Genomic DNA, 26,555 nt, shown 5'->3' with positions numbered 1-26,555 from the left:
GGAGGCGCTCATCCGACTGGGTGGGCGTCTAAATTTCGACTTTTCGGGCACTTTATATACCACCCATGACATCCCGAATGAGCTCCAAAGGGACTCGGGTTCGCCCTGCTTTCCCGCTCCACCGAAGAAAAAGAAAAATCGAAGACGAAGACGGCGCAAAGACAGAAAACAGAAGCGGGGATGTCGTGCAGGGAAGCGTGTGAAGTTGAATGAGCAACGACATGAAGATCTGTCTAATCCAACCATCATTTCTTCGTCAATTCTGCGAGTCAACCGACGCCTGAAGCCCAACGCACACTAACGGCATCTCGTGACGATCCCTACAAAGACTACAGCTAAGTTAAATGATTCAAAGCTAAAATTTGGTCTTTTGAATGTTAGATCGCTTGCTCCTAAAGCTTTACTCGTAGGTAATATTATTGGCGATTATAAACTTAACTGTATCGGTCTTTGTGAAACTTGGTTACGCCCGGATGAGTATCTAGCGCTAAATTATGCTTCTCCTCCAGACTACGAGAGTAGCCATATAGCACGCACGTTGAAAAAGGGTGGTGTGTCGCGCTCATTTCTGAAAAAAAACGCTCAAATTAATCCTCGTACCTCTAATAATCACAAGTCGTTCGAGGCTCTTGTCATGAGGTCCTCTCCATTGTCAATTTATGTGATAACTATCGCGCACCAGGACCATACACAACTTTCTTAGACGGATTTGCTGAATTTTTGTCTGAAATAGTAACCTATGCAGACAAAATTGTAACCATGGGGGACTTTAACATTCATATGAACTCCCCACTCAGTTCACTCACTGTTGCGTTTCAGTCTATAATTGATGCATTTAATTTTAATCAACTGGTTGATTTGCCAACCCATACAGTAAAGATGGAAACACGCTCGACTTCGTTCTGACTCGAAGAGTTTCAACCTCAAACATGACGGTGCTATCGTGTACTACAGTTATCTCGGATCATTATTTAGTTACATTTGAGGTGCTAGCTAAATGTAGTACTAAAAAAACTGAAGGATTCATTGGACGCAATATAAGCTCGGGCACAGTTTCTGAGCTCTCCGATATTCTTCCAGGAGCAGTTGCGTCCTTTCCTTCCTACATAGGCTCTATCGAACCACTCCTAAATGAATTCAATGCTACCCTGGCTAGTGCGCTGGATTCAGTAGCGCCCATACGGCTTAAATCACGACCTAAAAGACGCACACCTTGGTTTAATGATGAAACTAGATCCCTTAAACGAGAATGCAGGAAATCTGAAAGAAAATGGCGCGCTACCAAGCCTGAAGTTTTCCATCAAATCTGGTCTGATAGTTTGTTGAAGTATAAAGCGGCCCTGGCCTCTGCAAAATCAGCCTACCTTTCGAAGGTGATTGCGTCACAAAAGAACAATCCCAAGGTCCTTTTCGACACTGCAGCATCGCTCACAAGGACACAGACAGCTCCACTCATTCTGCCCACGACATTACTAAGAAGATCCAAACCATACAGGAAGAAATTGCTAAAGACAGTATTAATTCAACACATACTAAAGCACTCAAATCTATAGATGCACGACATGGTGGCTGTCCAGGGATTTTGTCCCGTTTTAGTGAACTGTCACCTGATAATCTTAAACAGAGAATGAATACGGCCAAACCGACGACTTGCCAGTTCGACCCGCTTCCAGGTTCACTTATTAAAGGTCTCTTTGGCGTTCTTGCATTTTGAGTTCTAAATATTTTAAACATATCACTCTCCTCAGGTGTAGTTCCAGCGGCTTTTAAGTCCACCATCATTAAACCCACACTGAAACGACCCAACCTTGATCCAAAAAACTTATGTAATTATAGACCTGTGTCAAACCTACTGTTTCTTTCTAAAATACTTGAAAAAGTAGTGGCACAGCAGCTGAAGGATTTCATGTCCGAGAACAATCTCTTTGAATCAATGCAATCAGGATTCAGGGCTAACCACTCTACTGAGACAGCTCTGATTAAGGTAACCAATGATCTCCTACGGGCAATGGACTCTGGCGCATCATCACTTTTGCTGCTGCTGGACCTTAGTGCTGCATTTGACCCAGTGGACAATAATATCTTGCTAGAACGGTTGGAAAAATGGATTGGTCTCTCAGGAAACGTCCTCTTATGGTTCAGATCCTACCTCTCTGCGTTAAATATGGCGAATTGACATCTGAGCCATTTAGTGTTACTTGTGGGTTTCCGCAGGGTTCAGTGCTTGGCCCCCTTCTTTTCAGCATTTACATGCTTCCACTAGGTGATATTATTCGCAAGTATAATATCAGTTTCCATTGCTACGCAGATGACACTCAACTCTATCTCCCGATGGAGGACTCTGCCACACTAAACTGTGGAAATTTGGAGGCCTGCCTTACTGAGATAAAAGAGTCGATGTCACTCAATTTCCTGCGTCTTAACTATGAAAAGACTGAAATGTTAGTTATTGGTCTATCTAAGTCCCGTGACTTATTCTCTAAAACCGCTGTGAACATGGACAATTGCCACATCACACAGAGCGACTCACTTAAAAATGTAGGTGTCATTTTCGACCCCGATCTGTCCTTTCAAACACATGTGAAGAAAATTACTAGAACCGCTTTCTTCCATCTCCATAACATTGCTAAAATTCGTCCTATACTTTCTCAGTCGGATGCGGAAATCATAATTCACGCGTTTGTTACCTCCCGTCTCGACTACTGTAATGCACTACTTTCCGGTCTTCCGATGACCAGACTCAAGAGTCTTCAGCTGGTACAAAATGCTGCAGCGAGGCTTTTAACAAGGACAAAAAAGTACGATCACATCACCCCAATTTTGGCTAACCTGCATTGGCTCCCTGTTAGCCTAAGATGCGATTTTAAGGTTCTCCTATTAATATACAAAATCATACATGGACTTTCCCCCTCATATCTTTCAGATCTGATTTCCCCCTATGTCCCGGCCCGAAGCCTTCGTTCCGAGAGCGCCGGTCTCCTGGTGATCCCAAGAGCCAAGAAGTGTTCCGCTGGCTCGAGGGCGTTCTCCATCCGGGCACCGGTGTTGTGGAATGCTCTTCCCCCTGAGATCTGATCTGCAACCTCAGCGGAAATGTTTAAATCTAAGCTTAAAACTCACTTCTACTCTATAGCATACGAATAACCTAAACTTCTTATATGTAATAACTTGTGAAGCCCTTAGAGACTATTTGTGATTAAGGGCTATACAAATAAAAATGACTTGACTTGACTTGACTTGTTGTTTGTTGTTGTTTCAATGGTGTTCTTTTGTTGACTTGGTCTAAAATTTGATTTCGAAAGGCATTTAAAAAGTCTTAAAAACTCTTGAATTTTACTTGCCTTATGCTGTAGCAACCCTGGGTAGTGTTGTTAGGTATGCGTTTGGGGAACATGTGCATGCCGGAGGATTGCTCTACCCTGAAAGCTCGACTTGAGAACAAAAGTGACACTTGACCACTCACGCGTGGCCAGCAGTGTCAAAGTACGAAGGGGTGCGGGTGTTTTTGGAGCCATTAGCATGCCTCTGTGTTTTTTCCAATTTGTATTCGTGTTGAACTTTCTCTCTGGTAAATGCTGCAGTGATAAGCGCAGTGGTTGCGGGGGGTCACCGAGTGGCGCGGTACGGGATGTGTAAGTGTATTTTTCTAAGTTAGCACGTCATAATGTCAGGTTTGTTCCTTCCCAATTTAGTAAAACAACTGGAACCTTGTCAGCACCCCCCAAAAACTATGTTTCCCTGTCAAGCCCTAAACCTCACCTCCACACCCCACCTTCCACCGTACTGACCTCCTGACTCCTTCTAACGTACACAAAGCTCTCATTTGTCCACGCTGGTTAATGCTGGCCAAATAATCGCCTCACATCCAGTTGGGGGAGTGGGGCTTTGCTTTGCAGCATACTACAGGATTGTTACTTTGAGGGATTTAGCCTAAAGAGGGTGGGAGGACAGTCACTTATTCTCTGGTTCCTCACCGGGGGCGACTTTAAGTTCAGAGTGTGCGCTATGCACCGAGAACAGTAGTTGGCAAACTACGGCTTTTTCAATGGTCAAACTGTAATGACCATACATATGATAGTAAACACAGTATCACATTTAAAAACTGGATTTTGGGGGCCAACTTTGACCGCATTGTCTTTTGCGTGTCTACAAAAATACTACTACAGAAATCCTACAAATTCACAATAAAATTACTACAAAACTAAATATCATATTTAGTGCTTTAAAACAGGGACCTATTATAATATTTTGTTTTCATTCAGATACAAAAATAAATACTGTGGAATTACAACAAAAGTACTTCTGCAGTAATACCACGATACAAAAATGCTATTACATAAATATTACAACAGAAATACAACAAAAAATACAACTAAAGTAATATTGAAACAATTAAAGAAATACTACAAAGATGCTAGTACGGAAACACTTAAAAAATACGTTGACAGAAATACTACAAAAAGCAGTACAGTAATACTACAATGAATGAATGACTGAAACTTTTTTTAAACATGATCAAAAAAAAAGAACAAAGACAATGTTAACATCCCTCCATTATCTGTACCGCTTATCCTCAGTAGGGTCGCGGGGGTGCTGGAGCCCATCCCAGCTATCTTCGGGCAGTGGGCAGGGGACACCCTGAACTCGTCGCCAGCCAATCGCAGGGCACACAGAGACAGACAACTCACTCGCAACTAGGGACAATTTGAACCAGTCAATTAACCTAAAATGTATGCTTTTGGAATGTGGGAGGAAACCGGAGTGTCCGGAGGGAACCAACAGCAATACTATAACACTAAAATACTGTTAAAGAAATATTTTAACGGAAATACAAGAAAAAAATAAATACAACAAATATACTAGTATGGAAACACTTCAAATATACTCCTACAGGAATACTACAAAAGTACTACATTAATACTGTAATACAAGAACACTGCTACATTAATACAACAGAAATAATAAAAACTACAACTACAGTAGTATTGAAAGATACTAAAGAAATACAACAAAGATAGAAGAAAGGACAAACTTCAAAAATACTAATACAGAAATATTACAAAAATCACTACATTCATACTATAATACTAAAATACTGCTAGATTAATATTACTACAGGGATAAAACAAAATACTTCTATCGAAGCATTACAGTAGAAATACTACAAAAACACAAATATAGTGATACTACAAAAAAAACAGAAATACTACAAAATTGTGACTGCAGAAATACTAAAAAAATACAAAAAGAAAACAAATTTCCAGTCATACTTCAAATCTAAATATCAAAAGCGGTGCTAGGAATCAAATCGACTGAACCATTTTAAGGCAGTGGAGTATTTCCAACTTTGCGTTGTTCATAGTTTTGTTTATTTTTATTTTTAAAAAATCTCCCTTTTTTCATCATATTTAGGCGTATCCTGTCATCTATTAGGGGAAAGAGAATTTTATAAATACTATAATTTCTGGGGGTGCTATGTAGAATTTTGGTGTGCTTGAGCACCCCAAAAATGGGCCGGTTACGTCCATGCTCCTCACTGACCTTTTACTTTTGTTTTTGTCGGTGTTCAGAAGAAATTTTTACTTAAACTGGTGTTTTCAAATTAGTCTTTTAGGGTCAATTAATGTGTAGTAGGATTTTTTTCAATGTATCAAAAGCTATAAAAAAATAATATTCCCTTCACATCTAGTTGCTGTGCACCATACTAAAATACTGTTAATTTGAGGAATGCAGCCTAAGAGCAAGGGTAGGCACACTTTTTGAGTCGCCGGCCGCACAGGGTTAAAATGGGGCAAGACGTATAAAATGCACAACAAAAATAACATCGATGGTAACATGAATAAAAATAGTGTGATAACGATTTATAACCCAATCCTTTTTACTATAATTTATATTACTGGTAGCCAAGTCAAATCAAGTCATCTTTATTTATACTGCCCTTAGCAGAAGAAATCTCAAAAAGCTGTACAGACTTCTTCTTAATATCATACCATCCCCTGATTTAAAACCTACATTAGGGCAAGAAAACACTCAAAAACTTTGCATGAAGAAATTAAAAAACAGAGATAAGGTAATTCTTCTTCCAGGTTGACCAGGCTGCAATAGATGTGTCAAGGGCATAGGCAACAATGCACAGACATAATCAACATTAGATAGCCTAGATGGTAAGGCGCCCGCTTTGAGACTGGGAGGTCGGTGGTTCGCGCCCCGGCCGAGTCATTCCTAAGACTTAAAAAGTGGTCGGCGGCGCCCTCTGTTGGCTGCGGCTGCATCGGCTCGCTACAACGGGTCAGGTGCAATCGACATTTCGTTCTGTGTACATTGTTACACAGAATGACAATACAAGGAAATTATTATATTATTATTATAGGTCATGCATATGCATATGCATAGGATATACATATGTTTTAACCCAACAGTTATACTGAGGTTGCAAATGGAATTTCAGAACCCAGAACATTCCACCGCACAGGGGCATGAATAGAAAACACTTGAAACTGCAGTTCCATCAAAAAACAACGACGACCAGATAATAAAGGTGCTGTATTTGAGTCAGTGATTGTTCAAGCGGGAAACATCACTGACAGAAATTGCAAAAAAAATAAAAAAGGAACAGGAACCAAACCTAAGCACCGACACTTTGTCACAAGACTACCAGTGGTACAGGTGACATACAGTAAGGCATTAGAGCTCATCATTATCACACTATAGCTACCCGTGGTGCCAGAAACACTGATCTGCACAGTGTAATCTGAAAGGTTAAAGGGTCAGTAAGTAATATTTAGTGTCTCCAAGTGGTACAAAAAAAGTTACATTCAGTAAAAAGAAATAATAAAAAGCATTGATTCCAGTGTTTGGAGTTCGACATTTTCGAATCCCGTGACAACCAAAAACGTGCAACGTGTATCAGATTCAGATTTACATTCAGATTCAGATCTACTTTTATTGTCATTCTAGTACACATGTATACAGAACGAAATGTCGATACATCTGACCCGCACAGTTTCCTTGAATGTACAGATATAAATAAAATGTTGTATTGAGTTGTAGTATTGAGTGCTAATAATATACTAAATAATTATGGCTATGTATAGTATTTTACAGTAGCGCAAATAGTGCAAGAGGAGTAGCTAACCAGATGTGCAAAATGTGCAGTCAGGTAAACAAGTCAGGTAAACAGAACAATAACACTGTAACAATAACGCTGTAAGTACAATAGTGCAGAGAAACAGATGTGCAAGGAGTGGCTAGCTACAAAGAACTGCCAGTAGTGCAAAAAGTCAAACAAAACCCACAGATGTACAGATTAGCAGCAGTTTAGATTTACTATGTGTTTGAGTGACCATTTAACAGTCTAATGGCCAGGGGGACAAGACTATTGTGGAACCTGGTGGTCCTGCACCGCACACTGCAGTACCTCTTCCCCGAGGCTAGCAGAGTTGTTGTTCTTAGCTTGGGATAGGCAGCGCTTCTGGCCAATGTCCTGAATGGTGGGAAGAGAAGTCCCGATGATTTTCTCTGCTGTCCTCGTCACCCTCCTCAGAATACCCCAGTCGGTAGCGCTGAAGCTTCACACACGGTACACTCTGCATCCCATTTGTTTCGACCAAGACGGTGTGTGGGGAATTTCTTTTGGAGCTCATCTGTGAAGATGCCCTTTCGCTGAGGCATTCTCGTTTTCTCTTATTACTGAGCACAGCAGAACCAACAAGTGAGCAGGCTCCCAGGGAATACGTCTCAGGCAACAAATACAATTTATACTTTCAAAGATTTGAAATGTGATTACAAAGAAGCTTGATACGGCTGAAAAGATCAGGGATGAAATAAGTACATTTGCCATGACATAAATAGATGTGGTAATAGTTATAAGCAATGCTTTTCAAAGGTTGATGAATTACTGTGTTCCCACGTGGCAGTAGTGCTCTTGGAATGTATCGCCGTCAAAAAGTGAGAGAGTACCGTATATCTTTTTTGCCAGGGTGAGCGCCTTACTGACAGCATCTCAGACAAGTGTCTTAAAGTAGCCTGGGTCAGAGGTCATATTTGTGCATGTTTTTTGTCAGCTCTCAATTTGTGCCATCTTTCAACCAATTTGCCCCACTGCTAAGTAGTAGTTGGTTAGCATCGACTTGCAATGTTATAACTAGGAAGCATTGAAAGAAGAATGCAAAAACAGAAATTGGTTAACTCTTTAAAGTCATTATGATTGATCTTATTCGTGAGAGGAAAAGACAACATTTACTGACAGAGAAAACATGGATAAAAACAACGTAGAGCTTAACAATCAAATACTACACTACCTACCATTGGAGTGCATCCGTTCTCAAGATTAAGTGGGCTGTTTTTATTCCCCATCTACATTTATAAATCTAGGTTAAATGAATAAACGCAGCTTGATCGGTATCACCTTTGCGGAGCCAGTATGAAAAGGTGAGGTTATGTCGTGCCAGTTGTAGATATTTGGGATGAATGTGTGTTTATGGCATTTTCACATAGACCCACAGGACTGAGCTCAGGATTGGGAAATGGAAAAATATTTCCCATTGTCCTTTATGGCCGCTGAAGAACAGATCCATGTAGGGGTTTCAAGAAGATGTGAAATAAATGATCAGGAGGTGTTTGCATATAGGGTGGCACGGCAGCTGGGTGGTTAGTATATCCGCGGGACAGTTTTGAGGTCATGGGTTGAAAATCAGCTACCAGCCTTCCTGTGCGGAGTTTGCATGTTCTCCTCGTGCTTGCGTGGGTTTCCTCCAGGCACTCCGGTTTCGTCCCACATTCCAAAAACATGCATGTCAGGTTAATTGGCCAGTCCAAGTTGTCACTAGGTGTGAATGCGTGCGTGAGATGTCTGTCTTTGTGTGCCCTCTGTCTGGCTGGCAACCAGATCAGGGTGTCCCCTGCCCACTACCCAAAGATAGCTGGGATGGGCTGCAGCACCCCCGCAACCCTACTGAGGATAAGCAGTGCAGACAATGGATGGATGGATGTTTGCGTAACTGTAGCATGCTTTGTGTTTTTTTTTGTGTATTTTATATCTCACGGGAAATTCCGGGGGAAAAAGAGGCGGGATGTATGAGGTGTGCCCGAGTATCATCTCTGACCACATTAAAGCAAAGCCATTATCAGTGCTCTTGTATGACTCTTAGCCACAGCTGCATTTCCCAGTGAGGGTTCATTATGCTGGCAGGTGCCCTTTTCTTTTTCTTCTTTGCTTTTTTTTTCCTTTCATGAGCATACCAAAAACACAACACCCAAATATACAGGATGGAGAACGGAGAGCTGGTGGTCTTTTTTGTTAAAGTGGAGACCACATCAGCAACAACAAAAACATCAAAAGAAAACGTTTGTTTCAATGCTAAGAAGAAGTTGAAGATGAGGGAAGAGAAATGTAAATATTGATTTCCAAGTGTCAAATATGCTAGAGCAGTGTTAGAGTGGCCAAAGGTTCTACTGATCAGTGTTTCTCAACTGGTGGGTCACGATCCACTAGTGGGTCACAAATTCATTTTCAGTGGGCCTTTGCTTTGGCGGAGAATTGCTAATGAAAGAAAAAAAAACAGAGGGTCATATACACTCTTTACCATATGACAATCTCATCTCATCTCATTAGCCGTACCGCTTATCCTCAGTAGGGTCGCGGGGGGGCTGGAGCCCATCCCAGCAATCATCGGGCAGTGGGCAGGGGAAACTCTGAACTGGTTGCCAGCCAATCGCAGGGCACACAGGGACAGACAACTCATTCGCTCATTCACACCTAGGGACAATTTGGACCGGCCAATTCACCTGAAATGCATGTCTTTGGAATGTGGGAGGAAACCGGAGTGCCCGGAGGAAACCCACGCAAGCACGGGGAGAACATACAAACTCCGCACAGAAAGTCTGGAGCTGGATTTGAACCCACGACAGGTTCCCATGACATGAACTGTGCCGCACAAGCGCTAACCACTGCGCCGCCGTGCTGCCTCCATTTGACAATAATGTCCTGCAAATCTGAGTTGACACCTAAATATACAACGAAGCATTTATGAGGTACATTGAAAAAAAAACTACTAATGTAATGTGAATGTCTTGGATTTCAACACACACTGTATTATTTGACAACTAGACTGTATTGTGTAGTGCAGGACCAACTATTCAGCCTGGCTTTCTTTGCAGTCTTTTATAAACCATCCATAAAAGGTTTGCAGTGTTAAGACAACAGCGTTGTGACCTTGTATCTCACCATTGTAGCATTTTCAATGGACTTGCAGAGTTTTGTTAAAAAGAACTGTTGCGCTGTTAAAACAACTTCTAGTTGCTTCACCTTTTCACAGCATTCGTTTCCAGTTATCTTTTTCAGCATGTTTTGTCTGGCAGTGCCTCTTGATATTATATTATTTAAAAACAACCACAGTCTCTTGGCAAACTAGGAAAATGCAGGGATTTGGTGGAAAATACACTAATTTCTAATTGTCCTTGAAGCAACGGCCCTCACAGTCAACTTTCCTTTTTTATTTTCAGTCGCCATGTCAAAAATGGGCTGGGCTAAATTTTTCACAGAAAGCCAAGGGCAAAGTGGTCAAAAGGCTACTGTCAAAAGATGATTTTTTTTTTTTTTTTTTTTGTAAAAATATATTTTATACTAGGGTCAACATTACTTGCGGGCCACATGTTATTAATTTTACGACAGAGGACAGTAAAAACGTGATCAAGGGCCGTAACTGGTCCCCAGGCCGACTTTGGACATGGTTGCCCTAAACCCTAATCCTAAAACCACAACCCTGTGTTTATATGAAGAAGCCTGAATGGCCCGATATGGGTTGCGGGCTGTAGTTGCCCACCTGTGCTTTGGGTGCAGGCCTAACGTATTACGGAATAATTAATTACTGATTATTTTTTTTAATATCAATTCTTAATCATCTTATTTTGTGTAGAGACTTTTCAAAAAAGGATAATAGGGAACATTGGATTGTTTTCATCGAGACACTTGTAGAAAATCCGATTTGGCCCACCCTCACCCAGACCCTAGCCCCGGTGGCCCCCAAGTCAATTGAGTTTGAGACCCTTGTACATTAACCGTCAACCAACAAACAAAAGAAAGTGTTTTGCTGAAAACACATTGTAGGAGGCGTGCCCTAACCGAAATGTTATCGCGCTGCGGTTGGGTTTATTAACATAACAAAGAAAAATAACTGCAGGGATAAAACATGCAGTCATTAAGACTAATTGGATTAATTATATTTTCTAGTCATTAGTGCTCACAAATATGCTTTTATGTTGCAAAGCCATCTCTCCCCTCTAGTAATCCACCTGTGAGAGAATTTGCAGGGACCACAGTCCACGTACTTTTAAAGGTCAAAATGTCTCTTTGGCTTGTAAGGAGAAGTAAACAGGAGAGGAATAAGCCTCATGTCTTAAGGGGCCCTGTACCATAAATCCTTAGAATAAGAGTGACTCATCGTGAGCTTAAAAAAAATGCTGAAACCAGGTCAAGCTCAACCAGTGTTGGTTGTGTTACTGAAAAAAAAAAAGTAATTATTTACAGTACTAGTTACAGGCTTCGTACACGTTTCATGGCCGTTTCCTATGATTTAGGATCTTTTTGTGTCTATGGGCTGGTATCAACTGAAAATAATTCTACGATTGTGCTTCAACAATGCACAAAAAGCGCTCTAAAGGTGTTGGCGAGTAATTGAGTTCAATACGGAAGACAAAAAGGGGAAAAAAGTGCTGTATGTATAAAAGTTAGCCAAATTTGGACTAATTTTACTGCTATTGATTGCATCGAAGCGGAATGCAGTTAATCTTTCAAACAACTGCTGATCTTTTGTTTTTGTTTTATTTATGTTAATTAATATTTTTGTGTGTTTTATCAGAAGATCTCTGTCTAAAATGGTTTAAATAGAATTGTAAACAGTTATATATTTTGGGGGATTTGATGATTAATTAATAGCTCTGAAGAATTAAAACTTTTCATTTAGATTTCATTGTTTTGCATTTTCAGGGATTTTATGTTGTTTTGCTTTAAGTCTGTTCAGAATGTAAAATTGTTTTGTATTTTTGGGAGGAGATCTGTGAACATTTAAATTTGTATTTAATGTTTTCTTCAGGAATCCCCTGCAAAACATATGAAACTACTTTATTACTAAATAATTTGGTGCATAATGTTCTATTTATATTGATAATATATTATTAAATGGAAATAAATGTGAGAGCTATTCCGGAGCCAAAAGAAGCTTGCTTCTCTCAGTGAACTGAGCTAAAAGAGCCAGTTTTCTAAATAGAGTTGTCCTCTTGGGTGCGACAATTAGGGAGTGGTGACGCTCAACATCCATCCATCCTTATCTGCACCGCTTATCCTCAGTCGGTTCGCGGGGGTGCTGGAGCCCATCCCAGCTAACTTCGGGCAGTGGGCAGGGGACACCCTGAACTGGTTGCCAGCCAGTTGCAGGGCACACAGACAGAGAACTCACTCGCTCATTCACACCTAGGGACAATTTGGACCTGCCAATTAACCTGACATGCATGTTTTTGGAAAGTGGGAGGAAACCGGAGTGCCCGGAGGAAACCCACACAGGCACGGAGAGAACATGCAAGCTGCACACAGGAAGGTTTGATCTCATGACCTCAGAACACGCCCTAACCACTGCCCCGCCGTGCTGCCAGACGCTTAACATGACAAGGCCATAATGACACTGTCAACTTTTTTGATGCTTCTATTATAGTTTTATCTAAATGGGGAAAAAAAAAAGTTTAAAAAAAGTTTTTTCTTTTTCGTCTCTCTCACGCGTGTCAGCGTCCTCTTCACAAAATTTTTATTTTTATATTTCTTAATTTATTGCGTGGTCTATAGAGTCAGGCTGTCAAGAAACATGGCAATGGCAACAATTTCAAGCATTTTCCAGAACTTCACTCAAAATTGAAACATTTTCCTGACCTTTAAAACTCAAGATTAAAATTCAAGCATTTTCAAGGATTTCAGGCACCTGACGAACCCTGTGCAAGTCAGAAGAGGACATTTGGGGACAATAAAGACTTGCTTTCCCATGCTAATGACTGGCTAACAAGCCGATTAAAATTTCCTGGAGCTGTACTCGTTAGCCATGTTCTAGCACCCGTAAGAACCCTGTAATTACTTCATTTAGGAGTAATTTAGTTACCCCCCACATAACTGACACCAAAAAAGTATCATGTTACTCTGAAAGTCACTATCTAGTTACAAATTACTGTATATACACGCATAGAAGCAACTAAATGAAATAAATAGAAGAAAACGTACATACCAATCCGTGGAAGCAGTGAACCATTCATATCTCTTGGCTTTTCCAATCTTGAAAGCTTGCAAATGAACACTGCACTAAGACACTCCATTAGCATTGTGACTACAAGTTTCAAACCACTCGAAAATCTCCTTCTCCATCATCTTTTTTCTCCGGGGATGGTGTATTGAAAAGATATTTTTCAAAATAAAAAGACCAAAATTTGCCGCACTTTCACCCTAATTCTGTGCTCACCTTCGCCCCATTGATATTGTTGTTCCTGTATAAGCCAGGCCCCTGTCCACGTGCACCCTACCATTCGCTAATGGTGACACACAATCAAATATGCGTAAAAAAACTGCCCCCTGAATTAATTGTTTTTTTGGTTTCATTACGGCTTAAATGCGGGTACATGTGGTAGGGAGAGAATCAGAATATCAGTAGGATGAAATTCAGCGTTCAGACGGCGCCACAATAAGTATATTGAGTTCCTTACCATTGTGTTGCTGGTGAATTGAGGATTGTATATGACATCGCTAAAAGTGATTAGTATTAATGTAGCAATTTGAGAGGTATGAGTTGTCTGTGCTGGGTAAGCTGTATGGAAGAGTCTTGATGAGGAGAGTGAGAGGAAGAACAGATGAGGTGGTGATGGAGGAGCAGAGTGGTTTCAGGAAAGGAAGAAGTTGTGTGGATCAGGTGTTTGCAGTACGACAGGTGTGTGAGAAATATTTTGCAAAAGGGAAGGATGTTTATTTGGCTTTCATGGACTTGGAATAGGTGTATGACAGAGTTGATAGAGAGGTGTTGTGGCAGGTGATGATAATGCATGGAGTGGATGGAAAGATGTTGGAAGCATTGGAGAGTTTTTAATTTAGGTAGCAAAATAACGCACCACATTGTCACAGCAGGTAAGTTACAAAATATTATCAATAACCTGTTGCAGTACTCATTACCAAGAAAAGTAATTGCGTTTCACGAATACGTTCCACTATAACGCGTTAGTCCCATCACTGATTAGTACAGAACACAAAAGTCTGAATCAGAAGTGTTGGACACGTTAGGTAATTAGTTATAATGACTCACTACTTCTTCCAAAGACTAAGTTAGTAACTGAATTACTCCATAGTAAAAGCAACCAGTGACCAGGGAAATTAACTATTTACGTTACTTTAAAAAGAAGACGAATGTCAAGGAATTTAAAATTTTCCGAGCAAATACGAAGCACCGCAGTGACAATTTTGACTGGAGTTAACTTGTAGATATGGGAATTCACACGATTTTTAGAGAACTGTTTTATTTTCCGCTCGGCTCTTGCAGTTCCCAAATGGTTCTTGGAGTGTTTTTTGTTGCTTTAATAACTACATTACTCATTATCATGTAACATTATGCACAAAATAGCTTAAAAAGGGGGAAAATAAAGAAAAGAAACAAAAGAGAAAATACAATAACAAAAGGAAAAAAACTGATAAAAGAAGAAATAAGATTCAACTTTACAAACACACCAACACTAAAAAATACAGGAAATATTATTAAAACATGTATCATTTTACAGAAAAAAATGACAAAATACAAAACAATTGTGACCTTACTTATGTTCAACAAATTTAAAGTTAACAACATGAAATCCGCTAATAAATGCATATTGAACAATCACAAGAGAAAAAAGACGTCTCAAAGGGAACCAGCTGTTCAATGGTGGGACGTTTCGTTTGCGAACGACAAGTCGGGTGCCATCAAGGGATCACATTTTTCACGACGTTAGGCTCCCGTCCCAAGCCTTGTTCGGGCCTTGGCCAAGTCTAACTTTTGCAACATTTTGGTGTGAAATCCGATGTTTTGTGGAATTGTTCACTTTTCCAACTAAATTCAACTTGCATGTGGTCTCCTGTGACTTTTAGGCGTCTCCTGTTTGGACGCCACAAGTGCCTCGCTTGCGTTGAAATGGATACTTGACGTCACACGCAACGCGTCCCTGGTTTGCGTACGAATGGATGCCAACACTGCAGCCTATCTTGCATTTTGAAAGTAATTAGGCTACTTGAGGGTGAACAGCGTTGTCCCCCTAAATATTAATTAAATCCAAAACCTCACTTTCAATCCATTGAATGCTTTCTGTTTTCGCCCACCATAGTGCATGTTATTCTATGCTACACGGAAGGATATGGAAACTAAGCTTCCACGAGAGAATCGAAGATTAATGAATCAATAGTTCATGAGTGGAGGAAGCTGAAAAATGAACTTTATCAAGTTTTTACCTGCATGTTTTACTCTGTAATCAATACTTCAATCTACCACAAACTCAATTATGCTCCTATTATATTTTTGAATACGCACACTTGTATGCTAGTCTGTGTTTTCGTAAGGAGACCGCAGCAGAGGGCACCCGCGCCGTAACCTGCGGTGCGCCCTGAGTTGTGTTGACTACAGAAATAGAACCACCTCCAGAGACTGCACCTTTTAACGCAATGAGCATTATGGTCGGTTGACGTGTCAAGCATGTGTTTTCTAGTAATTCGTCAAACACCTTCAAAATTAGAGAGATTTTAAAAACGTAAAATTGCACTCTTCTAAAAGACATTAAACAAGAATTGATCTTAAATCTGTTTTTTTTAAATACTGTGCTTTATCTTGTGATTTTGCACAGGAATTTGCAAAATCTTGTTTTTTTATTTTCTTATTTGTTTATTTTTGTATTCATAGGGTGTTTTTTCACCATTAGACAAAAAACACATTGTCCCTTTAAGTATCAACACCTGAATCGTTCTTTGCAACCTAATGACAGACTAAACCACAAGAAAACAAAAAGACACAGAAAGTCCGTTTTGTAGTTACAAAATATTTTAAGAAAACATTTATTTGATGTAAACTGTACAGACCTCATTTATTTGGCTAGATAATTCTTAAACAGCAACTAAAATAGTGTTTTATTAAATAGAAAAACTGAAACAAAAATATAATTACAAACAAAAGTATTGACAAAGAGAATTAATTTCTTGAACCCTGATACAAATAAGCCTTTTGCAAATGGTCACAACAGTAATGTACATCCTAGAACAGGGGTGTCACAGTAATTTTAGCTGGGGGCCACATACAAGAAAAAAATCTCATCGGGCCAGACGTGGAGAGATTAAATAGAAAGAAAAAACGAGAGAGAGAGAGACAGAGAATGAGAGAGAGAGAGAGACAGAGACAGAGAGAGAGAGACAGAGAGAGAGAGTGGGGGAGAAAGAAAGAGAAATAGAAGGAAATAAAAAACAAAAGAGTTTTTCCTTGCCCGCATGCTGGTTTAAGATGCGGTAATTGTGTAATTTTGTAACTGTAATCCTGTGCAGTCCTTTGAGACATTTTTGTGATTAAGGACTATATAAATAAATTTGACTTGACTTGACTTGACTAGAAAGGAGAGAAATAGTACAGAGGAAAAGAAAGAGAAAAAAAAAGAGAAAGAAACTACAAGATAGATAAATAAATAAAGAGAAATAGAAAGTTAGGAAGAGAGAGAGGGACAAAGAGAGAAAAAAAAAGAGAGAGAGAGAAAGAGACAAATAGATTTATAAATAATAAGAGTGAGCAAAAGAAAAAATAAATGGCAAAAGAGAGTGAGAGAGTGAGAGAGAATAAAGAAAAACTGAGTAAGAAAGAGCAAATAAATGGAAAATGGCAGCTAAAAAGGCGGTGAAACGGAAGGAGAGAAAAATAAAGAAGACAAGAAGAAAGGAGTGAGGTAGAAAGAATGAGAGAATATGAAAGACAGAAAAAGACATAAAGAACGTGAGAAAAAGGAAAGAGCAAGAAAGGGAGAGAAAGAGAGAGAAAGCAAGAAAGAAAAAGAAAGAGACAGGAAAGAAATAGATTAAAAAAGTCAAATAGAGAGGAAGAGAAAAAAAAAGAAAACAAGAAAGAAAAAGAGCGAGAGAGAAAGAGAGAGACATACAGCTCCAATTGCTTTGCGAGTGGCGCCAGGCTTTGGCGACATCAAGAGGACATATTTAAAACTACAGCAATTTTCAACTTCGTCTCATGGGCCGGATTACAACCCTTGGCATACCTGATCAGGCCCGTGGGCCGTTTGTTTGACACCTTTGCTCTAGAACCATGCACTCCCGGTACAAAAGCGAACATCATGGCCTCTTTGGTTCCATTATATACGTTAAAAAACCCACACAAAAGTCAGTTTCTTTACTTCCTAAAAAAAATAAATTTTCAATGGCAGTTTTTGTTTAACTAGTCCTGCAACTTTTCAGTGCAAACATTACAACAATCATTCGCCTTAGGGCAGGACACAAAAGATAACATTTCAAGTATTGATTAAGAGTCGAGGGGGAAAGAGTGAAAGAGCAAACACAAGTCACAGAAAAAAAGAGCATTCAGTCAAACAGGGCGTCTTCTTGTCTGGGTATAGTTCACTTTACATTGCATAGCTCATGTGGCACTTATTTCGTGATATGACGGGACACTCAGTAGCCCTTGGAAGGTCATTCTTTATACAAGTGCTAATCAGGGTGTGCGTTTGAGTTTATTTCCAGTGCTGCACTGCACTGCAGACAGTGGCCAGGTAAAACTGCTTGCTTTTACAAAAAAAGCCCTAATGTGCAGGGGGAATGAATTCTTGTGCCTCTAAGATTTGCCTAAATCAGAGGTCTCTTAACCCTGAGGACAACTGAGGTGCCTGAAGACCTGTTCTAAAAAAAGCTCAACAGTGCTGGGTTTGAAAAATGTAGCTGGAATGCTTGTCTAGGCTTGAAATTTTTGCCACGTCTCTTGGGTTGTCTGTTGGGCTCAGGTTGGGGCTTTTAATGAGGGTTTTAAATGTATTTGATGGTTCCCAAAATGGGATTGGTGAAGGGGTAATGTGGTATTAAACTGAATTGAGGATATATGGGGTCAACGCTAAGGTAACACTTAGAGTTAGGTGTAGGTTTAGGAAGTTTTGAGCTCTATATTAGGGTTCTAAACTGAATTTGGTTTACGGTTTCAACTGGATTTAGGCTAGGGTTACAGCTAGAGTGAATTGTAGGCCTAGGGTTAGGACGAAGGGTCTGGGCTCCATGTTTGGGTTTTAAACCGGTTTTGGGGTTCCAAAATAAGGTAATAACATAGTAACAACATAGTATTAGCCCGATAACTTGTCATTATGTAGAAATGCATATCAAACCAAGTGCCCTTTGCGCTAATAAGTACCAAAAGTAGCTATCAGTTTGAAAAATGTTGGAGACCCTTTGGTCCAAATCCATTTAATAGAGAATTAAGGCATCTAATTAGTAGTCACTCAATGAACAGCAATTCTGTGATGAACTGTCTTCAGACCAGGGATTATTAAAGGCAGGGGGGTGCAGAGCAGTGTCACACTCAAGGGATAAACACAAATACTTATTAAATAATTCTAAATTGTATGTTGGCGTTCTTTTCATAGCTTTTCCCTTAGTTGCGCTGCTTGCGATCATATTAAAGCATTTAACTAATCACAATACAGCCATTACTTGTTGCCTTTATCAGAAATCTACCCGGAGGCTTTCACTATTAGTTCTGCCGAGCCTGAGAAATAAAATAAGATCAGAGGTGGACAACTGGGGCATCGAGGGCCGCAGGCATGCATCTTTTTAAAGGTTTCTCTTCTCCAAATTATGTGATTTAATTTATCAGTTTGTTAGTAAGCTGTGCAGGAGCTTGTTCATGATTATGGTCATTGGAATCACTTTACTTAAGGGAAACCTCCAAAAACATGAAGGATATGCGGACCTTGATGACCGAGTTGCCCACCTCTTACTAAGCCTTTATACCACAAGTAAGCGTAGATTGTGTCTAAGTAAGTTTTTAATGTATTTGAAGCCTGCAGTCATCTTCTGTGTGTGTTTGTGTGTGTAATTTTATTGTAATTTCATGTCAAAATATGTCACTTATTATCTTCCCAAAACAACAAATGATTTCTCGGGTTTTCATTTTTTTGTATGAATGGGGAAGCCAACGAAATATTTTAGTTTTTTTTTCCTCCCTTTAAAACAAGGGCCTCCAACTTCCAGGTTGCTCCCTAAGCAAACCTGAGTAGTCTGCAGACAGATTCTGGAAATAGCTCACCAGTGATTGGTCATTGTGATTTCATAGGAAATCTGATTTTTAATTGGCATGAAGTTTTAGTGCAGGGGTCAGAAATGTTCTTTACATATGTACTATTAATCACAATGTTAAGAGCGGGGGTGATATAGAACGTATAAATCACTGAAAAATGTGGTTTATTCTAGGCCTGGGCGATAAAATCATAATTATCGTCATTTAATTTTTGCCGATGTATATCGTCAAAACGTTCCATAAAAGTCGATAACATTAACTATGATTACTCCACCTGAACACGAAAGAAGATGGGGGCACTAATACGATTAAAACGCAAGTTCGGGACCGACATTCAGGAGTGGAAGAAAGTGACGAGGACCAGCCAATCATTTTGCAGGAATACCGGCAGAGAGGTTCACACAAAGTGAATGCGAAAGGACTTCAACATGGTAAGAACGAGTGATAAAGAGTTGAAGGATAACATCCAGCATATACAGAGGAGGAATGCTAAAGAAGCCGTAGACAAGAGAGGTCCCTCATCTTCAGTTGTTTGAATGTATTTTGGCTACTTAGAGTCTTATTAAATAAAATTAAAAAAAAAAAAAAAACAGAGCGGCGATGTGCACTATAAACTTTGCCGACAACATGTGTCAACCAAAACGGGCAACATGACAAATGTCTTTTCCCACTCAATCCTTAAGTGGTGTTAAGGTCTCCAGTGACCTGTTACAAGGTTATAAAACTAATGATTGATGTGTCACGGGGGCTAAAAATAAAATACAATGGTAATGTATGGTTATGGATGCATATAATGTTTGTTAGGGTGTTGTATTATATATATTTAGTAATATTCCTTACTTTTGGTGGTCAGGACTGAGTTAGACCCTGTGTCAAAATTGACCCGCTAACAACAGTTAGTGATGCCAATTCCTAACACAAAATAACACGCTAAAGAAAAAAAAAATTGTCTCAAACGAGTGCTAGCGGACGTTCAACAAGCACTGGGCCAGTCCAAGCAGCAACAATTGGCTAGTTAGCATGGCGCTACCTGTGTATCCCTACAAGCAGCTCTCCCCTTTGAGAGGGTACTGAGTTCCGGTGGTAACATAGTGACTTGTCACAGAGTAGCATTAAAGCATGATTCTTTCGATGGACTGACTTTTCTGGTTCGTAACCTTTAGGACAGGGGTCGGGAACTATTTTTGACTCAGCGAACCATAAAAGCAAAATATTTTGGTTTTATCTGGGAAAAATCCATACCTTTTATTTTGAGACAAAATTCAACAAAACCACTCAACAAGCTCTCCAGACTAAAACATATTTTATTTCACTGTATGACATTTGATGATCTGATCAAATTTATGAAATAAGATGAATGCTGGAGCCTCTGTCACAAATGTCAACAAATATACCACTTTAAACCTGTCTCTCTTCCACAATTACTTAAGATGGTTGAGGCTCATTCTGACCTTCATTTTTTTCATAAATAATGATTTCAATTATTTTGTAAAAGAGTATACAAAATTCTGCAAACAAGATCCTGACTTATTTACTTTCTGCGGGAACGTTGCAGGGCGAGAGACAGGATGAGTGCTTGAGGTTTTTTCTTAACTCCACCCATCCCTACCACTCACCTAACTGCTATGGATGCTCTACTGGTGTTTTGTCTTATTTACAGCTTGTTACGTGGATTTTCATAAAAAGGTATCTCAACAGTGAACACGGGTTATTAAATGAACTTCTACATAAAGGATTTCTTAAAAATGCAGTGTTCTCGTTTGCTCGCGTCCCTGCGTCCTTGACGCATCATTTTTGCTGGGGACGCATAGTGTCAAATCAACGTGCGTCCCCAGTACGCAACTTTTTGGACACAAAATTGTCATTATTCCCCGATTCCTTTTTTTTTACTAACTAAGATTTACCGCACTCCAAACTTTTCGTCAGGCAGATTATTGTTTTGGTCTCGCACCAATCTCAGCAAACTAGATCTCGTTGTTTCGAGATTACGTCATTGTTTTGGTGGTTGTCGAGTGAAACAGAAGTATACGTCCGTACAAACAGTTGGTATTAGGTGCAAATCAACAAAAAAATGGTAATTTCTTTAGTGTCAGTAAGAAGTCGAAACATAATACAGAAAGTGGTAACATTGGCAATAATTACGGCACGAATTAACGGCGGAGAAATTCTTCATAAGATCGCGCCGGCAAGGGAAAACGTGTGTTGAAGCAAACTATTCGACGACAGAAAATAAACAAAAGAATACCCCTATCAAGAAAATGACTTTTCTGCCAAAATGGACTAAATTATATTCCTGGTGACGCTAAGAGGAGCATGATATTGAAGGATACATGTTCTGTGTTGCGAGCACCCAGCAACACAACAACACCAGCTTATCAAGGTGCCTCTTACCAAACAATTGGACCTTGAGAAGGCATACAACTGTGGTGGGACAGCAAACCACGAAAAAGATATGAAATGAAAAATCTGAAGTGATTAAAACTGCATGAATATCGATACTAATATTTCAGCAATATTAATTTGTATAATGTACAATATTTTTGAGAACTGAAAAATCTGAAGTGATAACTGCCTTGTATAACCAATTAAGTGTGATGATTAAAATTGAATGAAAATAGATTTATATAATATATTTGTCGCCGATTTAAAATTTAAACCTCAATAAATAATACAATAAATTTTGGGGACCCATAGATCTCTGTCGGGACCCATAGATTTTTGGGCATGCGAGTCTCCGGGACCCACACTTTTCAGAGGTAAAATGAACACTGGATATGTACAGCCAAAAATAGTTTTTTGGTGTGACACCTTGACTGTAAACTGTATGTAAAAATATGCCTTATATGTACTGGACAGTACCATTGTAGTATCAGTGATTATATGCATTTGTGTGCATTTCAACATGTTTGGATGATCCAAGTTTAAAATGATAGGGAAAACTTTTGCATGCAACAATTTCATCTCTGCGCCATACATACTCATGAAGAGAGCCATACATGGCTCATGAGCCATAAATTCCGGACCCCTACTTTAAAGCAATAGCTGTTATGTTTGTTTGTTTATAAAATTTTTGGAACTGAACATTTTCTTATGTCTATTTATTTTGTTAATATTGTCAGACAACTTAAGACTTGCATGCAAAAAATGTTTTAACATGTTGCTGAGTGTAAAAACAATAGTTTGTTTATTCATGGTCATTTAATTTTGGGGGATTGCTAGTCTACCTACGATTATGTACAATGTTCTGCATTTTGATTACCTCATTTTCTTAACTCTTAATTTTGTTCATTGTCCCTCATACTTGTGAAATACTGTGTAGTAGATTGTCACTGTGTGTCTTTGTTCTGACATTAAAGATTCTTTAAAACGGAATCTGGTTTTGTCAACTTTCGCTTAGGGGCAAAAATCAGACGTACAGTGTGAAAGAAAAAAATAAATGGTAAATGATCTGCATTTATATAGCGCTTTTCAAGTCAATGAAGACCTCCCAAAGCGCTTTACAATGTGCTTCACATCCGTTCACACACACACACACCAATAGGGAGTCAGCCATGCAAAGCGCCTAAATACGTGATGTATATCGATATTGACAGATAAGAAATAATTTTTGTCATGTTGCCCAGGCCTAGGTGATTTCCCCTATAGTTATGTTGGTTCATTGTGTTTTAATATTGGACACCTGCAAAAGAGATTTCATACGATGCCAGTTTGTCATTTCTACAATTACTGTGCACTGTTGTCTGTTCTTTTGACTATTACACCATTGTCACGATCGGCTAGTCATATTGTTGTTCTTTGAATACCACACCCTTGAGGGCGATCTTCTTTTGTAACCTCAAAGATGTAATAAAAAAGAAAGCGCTCAAAGAAGGTTCTTTAAAACAGGTTTCTTATCCGAAGGTTTCTCTTCCAGTCCAGCAAGTCCCAAATCCATTGATGGTTTCACTCCTTGTTTTGAGTGTTGTTTTAAGCGCTGCTGGTCTAAATCCACAAAAGGACAGTCAGACTGTGTCTGTCGGTGTTCTAGTGAAGTGCTTGTGTTCTCATTTGTGTAAGCTGATGAATTGTCCATCCTTTTAAAAAAAAGACAAAAATCCGCCATGTGCTCGGGGTCCTGAGTAACAGGCAATGGAATCAAAGGCTGATCATGTCACTCTCCTTAAATCTTCTCTCAAGTGGGGGTGTTGAGCTATTGCATTCAAAATATTAAAGAAGAGCAAAAGTACCATTTGGTGATCTTCATTCCCTTCTACTCCCAATGCAATGTGGTTAAAACTCAAGACAGCCTGCAAATCACTCAGTCTGATAAATACATACACTCATATGAAAAGGCCTTTTAGAGGCTTTAAAGATAATCAGTTGAACTCAGGCGCATCCACACTCCTCCACGATCATGTTGGGAACATCTCGCTTGACGATAGTGTACTCATCGTCAAAGTAGAGCATGGACATAGTACTCAGTTTGGTGGGAATGCAGCAGGAGTTGACCGAACCGGGGCTAATTCCTCTAATGCGGTACTGGTTTACCACGGCTGTGTGGAAGGATGACGCTGATCCCGGCACGCCGGCCATGTAAGCCGGGCAGTTGCCCTCGCAGTAGTTGCCGTAGTACCCTGCCGGTGCTATGATCCAATCGTTCCAGCCGATGAGACGGAAGTCGATGTAGAACTGCTGGCGGCAGCAGAGACCCCCACTGGTGCCATCACACTCCAGCCCCCGCTTGCGAATGCGGTGCTTTCCGTCTACTTGCCTGGCGCGAAGAACCAGAAACGGCCGGTGGGACGGGTCGCTCGGGTCCACCAGGACAGGAACCACCCTGGCCGTCTCGCATCCATCGCAGTGGACCTCGAGGTCTTGTCGACGGCTGCCTTTGACAAACACCGCCCGAACTGCTTCTAAGAGGGGGAAAGTATGCCAGCCGCTGCGTTTCAGCTCAATGCGCTTCTCCACCAGGGTCCAACGTCCCGACCCTCCCCCGCCGCCTCCTCCAGGGACTCCTTCTACACTGCTCGTGCTTCCGACGTCCTGGTAGCGGATCTTGACCGTCACTTTTCTTCTAAGACCTTTTTCAGGACCCGCCGGCAAAAGCCGAAAGAAGAGCCACATGTTAGCTTGGGACACATACAGGTTCTGGTTGCCTTCATTCGATATGAGGAAGTAGAGGCTGGAGGTGGAGGAGGTGTACTCATCTGCAAAGATGAATAAAAAGAAAATATTAAGTGCAAACATCAACACCGGCACCTCAAAAAATATCAGTGAGAGCAATTACTGTTTGATTCATTGCTCATTCGAGAAGATGGTTTAATCAACTGAAAAGGGAAAAAAATTTATCAAATGAACGAAAAGACAGTGACACAAATACGGGGGTTTAAAAAAACAGTGACAAGGACAGCAAAATGGAGAAGTAAATAAATATTTACTGACAAGACAATGAAAGCAACAGTGACAAGGACAGCATAATGGAGAAGTAAATAAATATTTGCTGACAAGATAATGAGATACACTGGTTGGTTGCACCAAACCAAGATAAAGGGTTAAGCCTGGAAATGTTTATTATTTTGGCTGAATTAAGCCTCAATTCGTTTGCATGAAAGCAAGTTATATTTAGCTGGGCACAGTTATTATGGTGATTTATTTTCAACAGCTAGCCTGCTCAAGGCCAAGCTAACAACCAGGCTAAGATTATCCCCTGGGATGCATCTGGAACTTCTCCTGTCAATAATGTGAAAGATTAATGGGTTTTACAGCATTTCTAATGGCTTTCTTGATATCTTACTTTATTCTAATTATCCAACATTAAAATGCTTTGTATTGGCTTTATTGTGATTTCATTCAACTCTGTTGACTTTATAATTGCAACAGTCATTTTCTGATCAATTTAATTTATATAGTTATTCATGGAGTAACATTTTCATCATGTGTTTTATTGTGTCAATTCTTAATTAATTCTTGTCCAATTGCCATCACAACTTTAGTGAATTTGTTAATATGTGTGCGTGTGTGGGTATGTGTTATTTTTTTTTTTGTGCAATTACAATTGAACATACACTGTATACTTTTTACTAAAAAGTGCATATGCAAAACTTTCGGACCTCACAAAAATGCTGGGTGGAGGATTGTCAAATGACAGCACAGGATACACACACAAACAAATAATAACAAAATTAACCCCACCCCTCTTAACCCAACCCTTCTAATCTATCCAGGTCATCTGAACAGATGTGAGAAAGTTTGGATATGGAATATTGAACTCTGTGCAGCACTTTAAACTGAATAGGCCCCAGACGAGCAGAGGTTGAATATTTTACCCTAGACATATACTGTATATGTTTTTTTTGTGTCTGTCCACTCCAAAAAAAAAAGGAAGAAGTTTGGACACGACCACCATTTTACCCAAGATGTGAAAAATGGTCCCCCAAAAAAGATGGATGCTTTTCAGTTGCTTTTCAACTTCCAGTGTCTATTTGTTTTGTTCTCTCCTTGGATTATTCTTGAAGTTATTCTTTTCCAAACGATATATATAGACAACTACATATTCTGGCTGTTCGTAACCCTATTTCAGGTGTTTTGCCTTCATCTGGACTCATTCTTTCTCCTTGAGTTTTCCATTCTCATGGGCCAATGACTATACCAAAATAGGGAATTGTCACCGAATGCGAATTCGAGGAATCGAGCTCTAATTCCAGCAGGCCAGGGTCGGGGCAGGTTTTTTTTTTTTTCAGACCTGATCTTACCTAAACCACCAAGAGGCACTTAATAATACATTGTTAGGATCGTGACCACAACCAAGAACCTTGAGGGGGTTCATTGAGTTCACTGTTAGCACCCCACTGAACCCCACCCATTCCCTCCTCCTTCCAGTGCAAGTACCCAAGGAATGACAGCACAAAGCCCCCTGTGAGGCACTGGGAGACAGCCTCACAGCAGCCCAGCAATGAAACACGTGGCTTTCAAGCAAAATGCATGATGGGGTGTGTGGTTGGGTAGCTGGGGAGCTTGAAATAAAAGCCATTTACATGACACAAGCCACTTTCTCAAAGGGTACAAAAAGGAAATCCAGAAGGTGATGGTAAGCTGAGTGGAGAGAGAAAAAAAAGTGCCAACGAGAGCTCAATTATGTCTTCAAATGCACCCAAAGACATTATGAAAGGTTTCTATTTCAGGAAACCTGGCTCAAGCTCTCAAGCAGAGAAGCGCCCTAAAAGTAGCCAAATTACATTGTTTGCAGACTTATTAGCGTTTGTC

General features: G+C 39.9%; 1 protein-coding gene across 1 annotated transcript in view; it reads right to left on the bottom strand.

Annotated features, from left to right (window-relative positions):
• Window positions 1-16,064: 16,064 nt before the first annotated feature.
• inhbb (inhibin subunit beta B) overlaps window positions 16,065-26,555 on the bottom strand; it is a 32,803-nt gene continuing 22,312 nt past the window's right edge. Inside the window, exon 2 of the mRNA XM_088352972.1 lies at window positions 16,065-24,499. Within this exon, the coding sequence (XP_088209098.1) occupies window positions 23,676-24,499 (824 nt within the window). The 3' untranslated portion in view covers window positions 16,065-23,675. The remainder of the gene's footprint in view (window positions 24,500-26,555) is intronic.

The sequence above is a fragment of the Urocampus carinirostris genome, chromosome 14, assembly GCF_059441175.1.
Source record: "Urocampus carinirostris isolate Australia breed hairy pipefish chromosome 14, RoL_Ucar_1.0, whole genome shotgun sequence".
NCBI classification, from domain to species: Eukaryota; Metazoa; Chordata; class Actinopteri; order Syngnathiformes; family Syngnathidae; genus Urocampus; species Urocampus carinirostris.
This window is presented reverse-complemented; position numbering and strand designations above follow the sequence as displayed.